The 12,654-nt window shown below is 60.2% G+C and overlaps 2 protein-coding genes across 4 annotated transcripts; one reads left to right on the top strand and one right to left on the bottom strand.

Annotated features, from left to right (window-relative positions):
* The first annotated feature begins 4,060 nt into the window (after window positions 1-4,060).
* On the top strand, window positions 4,061-9,008 carry LOC121335476 (gap junction gamma-1 protein-like). Of its 3 annotated transcripts, none has more exons than XM_041403671.1 (3): window positions 4,061-4,301; window positions 6,713-7,905; window positions 8,034-9,008. In XM_041403671.1, the coding sequence occupies exons 2-3, from the start codon at window positions 6,738-6,740 to the stop codon at window positions 8,039-8,041; spliced, it is 1,176 nt and encodes a 391-aa protein (XP_041259605.1). In that variant the 5' UTR covers window positions 4,061-4,301; window positions 6,713-6,737; the 3' UTR covers window positions 8,042-9,008. The 3 variants fall into 3 exon arrangements, with proteins under 3 accessions (XP_041259605.1, XP_041259606.1, XP_041259607.1); XM_041403672.1 differs by having other exon boundaries at window positions 4,293-4,429; XM_041403673.1 differs by lacking the exon at window positions 4,061-4,301 and adding an exon at window positions 4,364-4,422.
* Window positions 9,009-9,577: 569 nt separating this feature from the next.
* On the bottom strand, window positions 9,578-12,083 carry INHA (inhibin subunit alpha). The gene is made up of 2 exons (XM_041403474.1): window positions 11,717-12,083; window positions 9,578-10,797 (listed from the first exon to the last, which is right to left on the bottom strand). Exons 1-2 carry the CDS (start codon window positions 12,081-12,083, stop codon window positions 10,064-10,066), a joined length of 1,101 nt encoding a protein of 366 aa, XP_041259408.1. The 3' UTR covers window positions 9,578-10,063.
* Between the last annotated feature and the right edge of the window lie 571 nt (window positions 12,084-12,654).

The following is a 12,654-nucleotide window of genomic DNA, read 5'->3' as shown; positions in this document are numbered from 1 at the left end:
GCATGATCACAAATGCTTTGCTGTAGGGTCTCCTGCACCTGGTGCAGTGATTACATTAACTGGTCTCCTTGCATCAGCTGGGGGTGTGCGAGGGCTCCCGTAACATGTTCCACCATCCAGCACTGCAGGCATCCCACTGATGGCTCTGTGGGAACTGGGGTTGAATAGGACAGCTGGGGTTTGCAGAAAGGTGGAATATATATTGAACCAGCTGCAGATATCTTCTGCCTGTCTCAGTTTTGATTATGCCGTTCCCCAGCTGTACTCTTAAACAATCTGGATTTTGCTCCTTCTTCTCCTCCTTTTCTCGGTGCACTGAGCTCCAGCACTTAGCTGCTAGCACAGAGCAAGGCTGGTCTGAACCTCTGTTTCCCTCCTGCTTGCTTGTAGTAGTCTCTTGTCAAGGTGTTTGTAGCTGGAAGGATTTCCAGGCTGCCATAGGGCTCTGGAGACAGGCTGCAGGCAGCCGTGGGCTCAGGCGGCCATTGCCATGAGCCTGAAGCTACCACCACTGTTCCAGGGGCATCAGCCCTGCTTTACTCGGCTGTTATCAATGAAAATGATGCCTTCAGGCATGGGTTTGGCTATTTCAGTGCTTCCTGCTGCATCTCTCTGCCCTCTAAAGCAGTACTGCCTTGAGCATACATAGCTTGTAGGAAAACTGTCAGCCCCCTTGCACTATGTTGAACTAGCAAAGCCTGGTGACTGGAGTGCCTGGTCATTTACTTCATGTTCCTCATGGGTCATGGACCTGTCTGGCCACCTTCATCCCTCCAAGGTGCCAGTGATCCTTACCCAGCACAGAGAGCAGTGTCCAGGGCCTGTGTAAAGCCCTTCCCTGTGGGCTACCCTCCACTTAGGGGAAGAACAGCCAACACAGGCTGAGCTCAAGTGCTCTGTGTGGTGCTGGCAGAAGTCAGCACCCAGGAACTGTGAAGGACACCACAGCATGAGAGAGGTGAGCAGGGGCTGTGGCCCCACTGTGCTGCATAATCAAGTGGGGGGATAACAGGGAAGGAAACTATTTTAAAGCCATCTCAGCTTTGCTCAGCCTCTGATGGAGGGCATGGTCATTGCCCTTTGTGCTGCTGTGATGGAGCGTGCCTCTGCCTGTTATCAAAGGAAGGGTATTAAGCTAGTTATGGAGCTGTCCTGTATCAGGACAAACAGTCCCTAATAGAGTTGTCTGCTCCCTGTCCCAGTGCCAGACAAGTTGTTTAATCTGGGTAGAGCGTGTTTGCTGCCAGGGATGCATGCTGCCTACCTACACTGCTGCTTGCCTCCAGTGCTGCCTGCTCGGCCCTGCTTGGAGGGTGGAGCTGGCTTCCTCACCCCACTGCCAAGCACCAGGCATTGTCCATGGCACCCCGCAGCAAACACACCCAGGGCACCCAGCCCCACCATCTGCCTTACTGTCACTGTCCCTGACAGCAGAGAGTCATAGCATGGCCCAACCCATCCTGCTGTATTGATCAGAGCAGAAACTGAGGCTGCTATGAAGAGCCAGACTGAGCCCTGCACCCTGTGTCTGGTGGCCAAGGCAGGGGCTGGCATTGGCATCTCAGAAGGTGCCTCTCTTTCAGCACTGTGCCTAAACAGGGAGGAACGAGTGCTTGCACAAGATCTTGCCAGTGTCCCTCCTGAGCACTTGTCCAAGTGGATGTTCTTCTTATCCTTCTGCTTACACTCCCCCTCAGCCACTATCTCCTCTTTTGTCAGCTCCCCTTGCTTTTGCTGGGCTGTGCAGCTGCCCTTCCGTGGCTCTGCCCCACAGACTCAGTGGTTTGGGGCTGATCCTCGTTTTTGCGGTTGGTGACAGTGCCCGTTTCCTCTGCAAAACTGGTCTTTGAGCCAGACCCCACAAGACTGCTGGTCTGTACATCCTTCCTGCCCACTGTGCTCTGTCAGCCTCAGCTGATGTGGAAAGGGATGAGGGTGGGCAACACCCTTTGTCCCCGTCCGGGGATGATGAGGGTGTTCCCTCCACCCAAGGCTGAAAGAATGATGCCTGTGCAGGCATTTGGATTTTGCAAGCTTAAGAAAAGGGTAGAGTGCAGGAACACCCAGGGCAACATCACAGGGGAAGCTGGAGGGCTCTGACGCCAGTGGGATGCTGACAAGCACAGTAATTCCTGTCCGTGGGCTGTGTGACACCAGCCCGGGCCTGGCCTTCCAAGGCCATCCCTGCCCTGCAGCCCGGGCATGGGCTGAGCTGTGCTGTGCAAAAATGCTGCAGCAGTGGTGCCTGACCCCAGCGCAACAAGCACTTTCTTTCTGGGCACAAGGGCTTCATTTTGCAGCGCCTCAGAGGTCACACTCCCCAGTTTCATGTGAGGCTGGTGAAATAGGGGCTTGTTCTTAATGCGCTGAGCACCAGAGTCAAAGGGTCACACAGGTCCCTTACCCTTGGCAAACTGCTCGGCTGCCTGGGGTTGAAGCCAGGCTGGAGGCAAGCTTTCCAGGCTGGAAACACTTGAAAACAAGTGGTTACTGTGGGGAAAGCCACAAGTCACTTCAACTGCCAGGCAAGAGCAGGAGGTTGAACATGTGCTGCTTGACCTCCCCAGCATGCTGGAATGCTGTCCTCATGCTGGCAGCCCACTGCCCTGTTCCCACCTCTCCATGCTGCACTGCAGGTGTCACTTCCCTGCAGCTCTGGGTTTCATTTCTGGAGCTGAAAACTTCCCTACATTCTTCCAAAAGCTTGCATTTCCATGCTCAGCTTGCTGTCTCCTTGCATCCACTTCTTCCTGTTTCTCCTGGCCTGGGATGGAGATTGTGACCAGAGTGTCTGTGCTGAATCTGGAACGCACTTTTCCCTTACAGAAATGTTAATGCCACAGTTGCATGCATGAGAATGGGATTCAATGAAAACTATTTCTTTATGTCCTAGTCAAATTCCCCTCCATTTGCTGCAGCTCTCTCTCCATAGAGCTTAACGTGTTACCTGGGACTGATCCATCCATGAGCTGGGGAGAAGGAAGGAGTGAGCAAGAGCCCAAAGCAGCGCCTTTTTTCCCAACCTGTTGTGCACGCACCTGCATCTCTGTCAGAGTACAGAACACTGCTCTGGGGGGGTTCCAGTTGCCCTCCCACGTAAGAGCACTAAGCTTGTGTCCAGGCTCTGTGGGTGCTGATGCAATGCCCTGGTGGCTTTGCTGATTTAGAGAAGCAGCAGGGCTGCTGCAGAATAACCAAAACTCCACACTGGATGTGATTGCCACAGTCCCCATAGCTCTCCTTGCCCCAGCCTCCTGGCCTTGGCCCTGCCCCAGCAGCCCCAGTGCTGCACCAGAGTGCCAGTTCCTAGAAATCCTTCAGCAGAAGGAGCACGTGTTTCAGTAAGGAGAAGCAGTGCTCCATGAGCTTATGCAGACACCAGCTTTGGCATGACTATTTGGGTTGTGCAAGACTTCTCAGTATCCCTCCTCGTCCCCACACAACAGGGCCCAGGACGTCAAAGGTGTGGTTGGCCCAGTGTGGAGACTCAGCACCAACAAAATTCCCACAGAGCCAATTTTAGCAGTGCATAAATTGAGTGGCCAGGGTCCTTCGGTGAAAGGACAGGGCACGGCTGCAGGGTGGTGACTCAAAGCCGCTGCTGCCATTGCGCTGGCCTTGGCGGTGCAGTAGGTGACTCTAAGGGCACTTCTCGAGGGGCTGCATGCTCAGCCCGGTCCTGCTGCAGGAACTTGGCCTGGGACACGAGGAGCAGCACAGGCTTCAAAAGGCTTGAGGCACATTACCGCCACACAGGCACGTCTTGTTCTGCGTTCCCACCATGTGTGGGGCCACCTCTCTCCTCTGTGCCACCAGATCTCTCCTTTCTTCCATCCTCGCTCTCCACTGGGCGGGGAAGCACGCTATAAGGAACAGGAGGTTATTGTGCAGAAGACTCTCAGGCCGGAGAGCGGGCTCTCTCCTCTAACCCTGCGGCGGACTCACCCCTGAAAATCCCGCGGGCTGAGCCGCACCCGCAGTTCGGAGCGTCCTCCTACAGCGGGCAGGGAGCCTCGGGAGGGAGCGGCCTCCCGGGAGCCAAGGGCTGCGCGGGGCGGAGAGACAGAGCCGGGCAGCGGGGCCGGACGGAGCTGCTGGGGCGGGAGTCGCCTCTGGGAGAGTTTCGGCCGGCGCCGGCCCCAGCCCGTAGCCCCGCGCGGCCTCCCAAGCCGCGGGCAGGGAGGACCGAGGGCAGCACCGGGCCGTGCCCGAGCGGGCGGGCCGGGGCCGCTGCTCCGTGGCGCGGGCGCTGCCCGCAGCGGAGCGGGACACGCGGGGCGGAGATGCGAGCGGGGCGGTCGGTACGCACCGGCGGGCGGGCGGGAGCGGGGCGGGGCGGCCCCGGGCCCCTTTGTTCGGCGGGAGGCGGCGGCGCGCCGCCCCACCGCTTTGTCCGCCTGCCGGCGGGAGCCGCTCGTCACGGTGTGCCGTGAGTGGGGCCGGGGTGCTGCGGGAGGAAGCGGGGCCGTGGGGCTGGGCGAGGCAGGTGGCCCGGGGACCGTACCCCGGGCGGCGGGAGCCCCAGGAGTGGGCTGGGGCCGCGGGCGGGCAGGATCGGGGGCTGAGGGTCTCGGACAGGCGGGATCGGGGGCTGGGGTTCTCGGACAGGCGGGATCGGGGTCTGGGGGTCTCGGACAGGCGGGGGCAGCTGGGCTGGAGGCCCTCGGGGCACTGGAGTCGGTGGGACCGGGGACCCTGAGAAGGCTGGGGTTGAGGGCTGGGTCCCCAGGGTAGCAGGGGTCAGTGGGACAGCGTCCCCCGATGGGCAGGGGCTGGTGAGGATCCCAGGGTGGGATGCCTGCTGCTGTGCCCCTGGGCAGGGGAAACTGGGGGTCTCAGGGCAGAGGGGACTGGGAGCCCCACGAGAGGGATCTGGGGTCGGCAGGACTGAGGGGTAGGTGTAGGGCCCAGCCAAGGTATGTGGTGCTAGTCCTGACTCCCAGCGTGGCCAGGAGGCCCTGGATGGCTGTGCTGCTTTGAAAACTGGCCTCTGGACACCTGCCTCGGCTAGAGGACGGGCTGCAGGTAGCTCTGCCCTGGCTATGCCCGCTGCTGCTGCCATCCCACGTTGCCAGCCCTTCCCATGCCACACTTCCATAGCCACCACAGCAATGCCACCCTATGGCTTTGCTTTCCTTGGGCTTGGTACCTGTCGTGGTTTGACATAGCTTGGGTTTTAGTTCCTGGAACTGTCCTCCTGCCTCATCCTCTCACCTTGTTCTTCACCTGGTGCCAGGGTGGTGTGCTGCTAGACTAGGGTAAAGGCAGACACAAAGCACCTACCTTCCAGGGAGGCAGTGGGGGAGAGGGGTTCACACCTGGGAGACAGAGCAGCAGTGAAACCTTGCAGGGCGTATGACCACAGGAGGGTGGTGGCCCTGATGGGCTGAATTTGGGTCCCTCGTGTTGCCAGCCTGTGCCACCTCCTGCAGCAAGAGCATGTCCCCAGCATAGATGCTTGTGCTGGAGGGACTGTTCTGCTTAGGTGAGGTTGGTCGGGAGGCTGGCTGAGCTCAGTGTAAAAGATCCTCTTGTTCTGGACAATAGTGGAATCAGTGCAGCATCAATTATCATCTGCAGGGACATGCCCTGGCCAGAGGTGATGGGATGGGGCTGGCAGGGGCTGTTGGGGGCTCTGTGCAGACACATATCCTCTGTTCACTGTGAGCCATCCCTGCCACCTGCTGCCCTGGCTTGCATCATCTCATGCAGAAGCTGCTGAAACCAGGGGTGGCAGTGGGTGTTGTGGGTGTCTTGTGTCTTCTTTGGCCAGGAGATGTGACATGGTCCTTGTAATTTCCTCCTAAATCTCTACTGTCAGCTGTTTTGCCAGGGTTTTGTGCAATTCCTTGGCTACCCCACACTGCCCCTTGCTATCACTGTCCTGTCCCCTGTTCCATCCCCCCACCAGCCCTTGTTGTGGATCTGTAGGGTGCTGTGAGCACTGGCCACCGCAGGCTTTGGGGGTTGGGATCCTGCAGGAGAGAGGGCACAGCACAGAGGTTGGGTGGGAGAGTGATGCTGCATCTCTACTGAGCCTCAGAGGAGAGCTCTGTGGAGCGAAGAGGACCTGGCTGATTAGCACGTGGGGGGGGATGTTGCTCTGGGGACCTGCCCCCCTCAGCCAGGGCTCAGGGTGGGCAGCTGCAGTGTGCCAGTGGAGCTGCCATGTGTTGCCTTCCTCCAGTGGCCTGTGGACCCTCGTGGGAAGGTGTGAATGCTTTTGCAGGGTGTGATGCTCGTTAGGGACCTGCTCAGTGCCAGGTGATAAATGGGTGCTGTGTCACTAGATGAGAAGGAAGTGGTTCTGCTCCTGCTTGTCCCCTCACAGTCCCCAGCTTGTGCTGCCCTACTCTGGCATGTTTGCTCTGGTTGTGACTGTGCTCACTCTTCCCCTAGATGTGTCCCTGCAGGCAACCAGGATGTCCCAGCCTTTCCCCATCGCCTCCACCCACCTGGCTGGTGGCAGGGTGGGAGCAGGATGCAGACGGGAGCACAGGGAGGCGGTGCTGAGCAGGGAATAAAGTTTTGGGGAGGCAGCTTCCTGAGCAGGGCTGTGTTTATGGATCTGTGGATAAGGAAAGGGACACTGATGCTGGAGGGGGGACAGAGGGAGCAGGACAGAGCTCGGCTAGCAGCTGGCAGACTTCAGAGTCCTGGTGAGATGCATGCAGAATTACTCAGTGCCTCTTTGCCTGCCCCTTCCTTGCAGGATTTGAGCCAACTGCCTGGTCAGGATGAGCTGGAGTTTCCTGACGCGGCTCCTGGAGGAGATCAACAACCACTCGACCTTTGTGGGCAAGATCTGGCTGACCGTCCTCATTGTCTTCCGCATCGTGCTGACGGCCGTGGGGGGAGAGTCCATCTACTACGACGAGCAGAGCAAGTTTGTCTGCAACACGCAGCAGCCGGGCTGTGAGAACGTCTGCTACGACGCCTTCGCGCCCCTGTCCCACGTCCGCTTCTGGATCTTCCAGATCATCATGGTGGCGACGCCGTCGGTGCTCTACCTGGGCTTTGCCATGCACCGCATCGCTCGCATGCCTGAGGCCTCGCGGCGCCGGCCGCCGTCAGCCCGGCGGGCGCGCATGCCGGTGGTGCGCCGGGGAGCCGGGCGAGACTACGAGGAGGCAGAGGATGACAATGAAGAAGACCCCATGATCTTTGAGGAGATCGAAGTGGAGAAGGAGAAGAGCCCAGAGGGCGGAGAGAAGCACGATGGCCGTCGCCGTATCAAGCAGGACGGGCTGATGCGTGCCTACGTCCTACACTTGCTGTGCCGCTCCGTGCTGGAGATGGTTTTCCTCTTCGGGCAGTACCTGCTGTACCGCTTTGAGGTGAGCCCCTCCTACGTGTGCAGCCGCAGCCCCTGCCCACACACTGTCGACTGCTTTGTCTCCCGCCCCACCGAGAAGACCATCTTCCTCCTCATCATGTACGCCGTCAGCGGGCTCTGCCTCTTCCTCAACATCTGCGAGCTCTTGCACCTTGGTGTGGGGCGTATCCGTGATGCCCTGAGCCAAGCTGATGGCCCCCCACTCCCAACTGGCGGCAGTCCTGCACCACAATACCCAAAAAAAGCCCCCAGCGCCCCCCCCACCTACCACTCCCTGAAGAAGGAGCTGCCACAAGCCCCACTGACCAACAGCAAGCTGGACTACCGGGAGAGCCTGGCCCAGGGGCGCTTCCTGGCTGGAGCTCCCCCGGTGCATGAGCTGGACCGGCTGCGTGAGCACCTGCGGCTGGCCCAGGAGCACCTGGAGGTGGCCTTCCACCTCCAGCCCCCGCCACGGCCCCCCAGCCCTGCCCGCAGCAGCAGTCCCGAGGCCAACGGCATCGCCGCCGAGCAGAACCGCCTCAACCTCGCCCACGAGAAGGGGACCGCCGCCTGCGACAGGAGCACGGGTGAGCGGGAAAGAGGGATGGATCCCGCCCACCGGGGTGGAGGCATGGGAGGCTGCCCCGAGGCTCCCCTGGAGAGAGGATGCCTTTCCCCCTGGGGTGGGTGCTAACCTGCTTTTTGCTCCCCGCAGGGCTGTGAGTGTCGCCAGGGACGACAGCGTGTCTGCCGGAGTGGCTGCCACCGCCACCGTGGGACAGGCGTCCTGCCAGGAGCACAGGGCCAAGGATGCCACACGCCTGCCCAGCGGGGCAGTCTGGGCAGCCCTGTCCCAGTGGGCAGCAGAGGGGTCAGGGGCCATGGGGTTCATTCCTACTTAATTTTCAAAAAGGGAATATCTTATTTTTGTACGTTTTTATAAACTCATCAACGTGTGCACCCTGGCATTTTTATACTTCATCCCAATCTCCACTCTGGCCCTGTGCCCCCCATCTCTTGTTTCACCCACTTTTCCTCCTCCCACACCCATTTTCCCCAGCATGTTGTCTTCACACCTCCCTGTGCCCCCCATGCCCTTTGCCACCCGTGGCAGCACTGGCTGATGCATGTGCTGGTGATTTTGGTACTGCCCCCCAAGGTAGGGGGACTTAGGGGAGCAGGCTGGGGGTCTGGCTGGCTGGGCCAAGCTGTGGGACAGAGTGCTGGGCTGGCATTACTCTTGGAGGGGGTGGGAGGGGTCCTGGTGGCACTGCACTTCCAGAAAGTGACTTTGTAGCCTGGGAGGCCGTGCTGCGTAGCATCCTGGCATGGGGCCGTGAGTTGCGGGGCTGGCCTGCTTGGAAATGTCTGTGCAGAGGTCAGGGGCTGTCGTTCCCACTGCCTCCGCCCTGTCCTGGCAGGCCGCCCTTGGACCAAAACTTGTCTCCTCCCACTCTGGCTGCAGGGCTGGGACCCCCTGCACGGAGCCAGACCCTGGCCTCACAGTGTGGGGACGTGGTGCCCCGAGCTGGGCTCGGCCAGGAGCCAGTGGAGCATTCCTCATCATCTCAGCCTGGGTCACATGGGGACTTTTGTAGCGTTGTTTTTTACTCGGAAATGATTGTCACTCTGTTTTTCTTTTTTTTTTTAATATCTATATTAGTAAACGCTGAAGACGTTTTGTACTGAACTGCTGCATCCGCTCGTTCGGGAGGAAGGGGTGGGAAGGGAATCCTGTGCGTCTGGGCTGGCGCTGCCGTGCGTGCCTTGGGACCTCCCTGCTGCCCAGCTGAGGGTGACTCAGTTGTTCCTGCCGTGAGGAGGCGGCTGCGGCCGGGGCAGCCGTCATCATCCTGCTGGAGAGGGATTGCACTGGCCGCCTTCCTCTTTGGCCCTATCACTGCCAAGGGGCCAGGTCCGGGGCTTTCCTTTGCCTCCCCATCCTCCCACCATCCCCACGTCTCCCCAGCCCTCCGCTGCCCCGTTCCTGCACAAGCTGAGCAGAAGGGATGTTGCTCTGCTCTGCACACCCCTGCCTGGGGCAGGATCAAACCCAGCCACACCATGCCCATTTTGGCCAGCATACTCCAGTCCCCTCTCTGGCACCCCAAATCAAAGCTGGATGCCTCTAACAGTATTTGCCCATCCCCTCATTCTCCATCTAGACAGAAACTGGTGTTTCCAGGCTGCTTTAGTAAAGGGAACAGGTTTATTTCACTCATCCCATTAAGCTTTCCAACAAGCTGTGCTGCTGTGAGAGGGCACCTTGTGGTGCCATGTGTGCTACCAGCCCTGCCACCAGTGTGAGGTTCATGGGCTCACCCAGGCACATCCTGGTCCTGCTGCAGCAGCCTGGCCCTGCCTGGAGCACAGAGGAAGCTGTTGAACTCTGCAGCAGGAGGAAGACACCAGTCTTTGTGGAGGTGCAGAACTGCAGGAGGGAAGCACGTGGGGAGAGATGAGGGCTAATCCGGTTGCAGACAGCAGCCTGGCTTTGGCGGGGCAGTGATGCCTTTGCCATAGGCTGTGCCTATCCATGCCCCACCATGCCCTGATTTGCTCTGAGCTGGGACTGGCCCTAGGGCAAGTCTGGCAGTGTGATGGTCACACTGGCCAGCCCAAAAATCTGGTTTGTGCAGGGGAGGGCAGTACAGCCAAACTGCCCCATCCCAGTGGCCAGGGTTCCACTGAGAAAGCAACTCCTCCTGGGTGGGATCACGGTCCGGGGCTGGGCTGCAGGGTGCCCTAGACACAGGTGCAGTCCTCGGCCAGGATGTTGGGCACCGTCTCGTACTTGAAGGAGTACCCGCCGTCGGAGGTGGTGCGGACGCGCAGGGAGCGCATGGTGCCGGGCAGGGCGGCGCAGCAGAGCTGCACACCCAGCCGGTGGCTCAGCCCGTGGCCTGCAGCGCAGCTCCCGTGGCAGTAGTGGAAAACAAAGCTGCTGGGATGCACGATCCACTTGTCCCAGCCCAGCTCCTCGAAGGAGATGTTGAGGGAAGCCCGGCGACAGTTGGTGTGCGCAGCTAGCTCCTCGGAGGGACGCTGCAGCAGGCTCAGGGCGGCTGGGGACCAGGGCATGGCAGAGCGACGGGCCCTCTCACCGCCCTTGGCCCGGGTGGTGGCCACCAGGAAGGGCATCTTGTCCCCCTCGGCCAGGCAGGGGCAGCCAGGGCAGCGCACCAGGAGCACAAAGAGCGGCTGCCAGAGCTGGGGCAGCAGCACTGGGGCCAAGTGAAACACTGTCCAGTGCTCGGGTGTCCGCTCCACCATGGCAGTCACCGGCACCCGGCCCTGAGGTGACAGGGTCAGCACGTCAGGGCTGGAGTGGTTGGGGGCAGCCGAGGGGCCCGTGTAAAACCAGAGCTGGGCAGAAGTCACCACACGGCTCAGGGTGTGTGCCGAGGGCTGGAAGAGGTAGGTGAAAATCCCTTCTTCCTCCAGCAGCTTGTCTGGCTGTGTGGGCTCACAGGGAACATCTGTGTGGGGGAAAAGATGATCAGGGTGTGCACTCAAAACTGGGGAGAATCTCCTATGCCAGATGGCAAGTGGGATGTTGCAGAGGTCCCTGGAGTGCTGGCAGGGCACCTGGCTGCTGGCATAGGCTGTGGCAGGGTGCAGAGGAGCTGATGTGTTGTGCAGCAGCTTCTGTGCTATGTATGCCCCACAGCTGATCCCTACTATGCCCTAGGCTGGTCCATTACTGTCACCTGTGTTCCCCAGTATCCTGCCCCATAGCTGGCTGTCTTGCCCCTTTCCCCCAGAGTCCATATCATGCCCTGTGCCCCAGCATTCAGCCTCCACAGCATTCTGCCCCATTCAGCCCCATAACTGGTCACCTGTCCCCTTCTCCCATACTCTGCATCCTGACCACCTCCCCAGCATCCTGGCCCATCTCCCAGTCCTGTCCCATAGTTAGCCATCCTGCCCTCTTTCCCCGGCATGTACATCCTATCCCATCCCCCAGCATTCTGCCCCATCTCCTGCTGTTATAGCTGGTCATCCTGCCCCATGCTTCAGCACCCTGCCCTGTTCCTTCATATTCCAACCGCCCTTCCAGTATCCTGCCCCATTCCTTAGCATCCTACCCTATTCCACCCTGCTCCTCAGCCTTTCCCATGTCTCTGCAGCCTGCCCAGCCAGCTGTTTCCCAGCCTCTCAGCACCCTCTTGTGCTGCCTGTCCCTCTGCTGTCTGTCCTGAACTGTTCTGCCTGTCCCTGCCTGCCATACCTTTCCAACTCCTGGCTCTCCATCAAATCTCACTCATGTCCATGTCCCAACCTGGCATACCTTCTTGCCCTTCTCCCACAGACCACCACATCAGCCTCTCCATCCTTCAGCATCTGCATTGCTCCAACCCCCCACCCTGCTTCACCCTTTCATCAGGACGTTCTCACCTGTGGCAGGGAATAAGATCACCTGGGAGGCGTCCTCCAGCTCCTCTGGCCCCACTTCGGTGTTTTCAAGGACGTCTCTCCGGTGTACCCTCCTTGCTTCCATCTGTGGCTCCTCCTGGAGAAGGGGGGGACTCAGGTGTTCCAGCACCCGAGCCCGCACCTTGGCCAGGACGAGCTGCCGGTCGGCACCCGCCGCGGTGCAGCTGGCCAGGGCGGCGGTGGGCAGCATGGCAGGCAGCAGGTGCAGGAGCAGCAGCATGACCGTGGGGCACACAGCGGGCTGGTGGCTTGGGGGGCTCTGCCGCGGGCTTCTGCCTGCCTGCCCAGCCCGTCTGCCCACTGCGCTCCCCCCGGGGCAGGGTGGCATTGAGATCTATCTGACACTGACGCAAACGTCTGCTCGCCGTGAATATTATCTCTGAGCTGTGAAAGCGCTGAGACGTCTGGAATGCGAGGACTGCAAGGACAGTGTGGTCTGGGGGGGCCGGCGCCCGGGCAAGGGGGTGTGTGTGGGGGATGCTGCCGGGAGCACTGGGTGCGTGGGGCTGGGGAGGCCGGGCTGCTGGCACGGTGGTGCCAGGAACCTCGGCTGGCAGGGATGGAGGGGGTACCTTGGGTGAGCTTTACAGCTGCTGATGCTGGGTGCCCCATGGCGGAGGAGTTGGAGGTCTAGGGCTTCTGGGGAGCTAGTGGGAAGAGACAGCAGTTGTGCACAGCAGGGAGCTCTGGGCAAGGACCTGGTGGGGATCAGAGGCCCGTGAGGCTCTGGCATGGGTGAGGCACTTTGCAGGTGGCAGTCCCCAGGGCAGCCAGAATGTGAGGATGGGGCCTTGGAAAGGACAAGCTGAGGGGCAGGGTGGTTGTGGCATCTCCATGACAGTTTGGTGATTGGCAGGATCCTGAGGACATGAAGCAGGAGGGATGGCAAAGGTCCCTGC

This window comes from Onychostruthus taczanowskii, unplaced genomic scaffold (genome assembly GCF_017590055.1).
Source record: "Onychostruthus taczanowskii isolate IOZ18803 unplaced genomic scaffold, ASM1759005v1 scaffold20, whole genome shotgun sequence".
NCBI classification, from domain to species: Eukaryota; Metazoa; Chordata; class Aves; order Passeriformes; family Passeridae; genus Onychostruthus; species Onychostruthus taczanowskii.
Note: the sequence above shows the minus strand (reverse complement) of the source record. Positions and strands in the feature narration are given on the sequence as shown.

Excerpts from the sequence above, each read along its gene's own strand:
- LOC121335476 (XM_041403671.1), top strand. The coding sequence starts at position 6,738 with ATGAGCTGGAGTTTCCTGACGCGGCTCCTGGAGGAGATCAACAACCAC.
- INHA (XM_041403474.1), bottom strand. The coding sequence starts at position 12,083 with ATGCCACCCTGCCCCGGGGGGAGCGCAGTGGGCAGACGGGCTGGGCAG. Across the intron at positions 10,798-11,716 it reads GATCTTATTCCCTGCCACAG|ATGTTCCCTGTGAGCCCACA; the intron begins GTGAGAACGTCC and ends TCCCCCACACAG.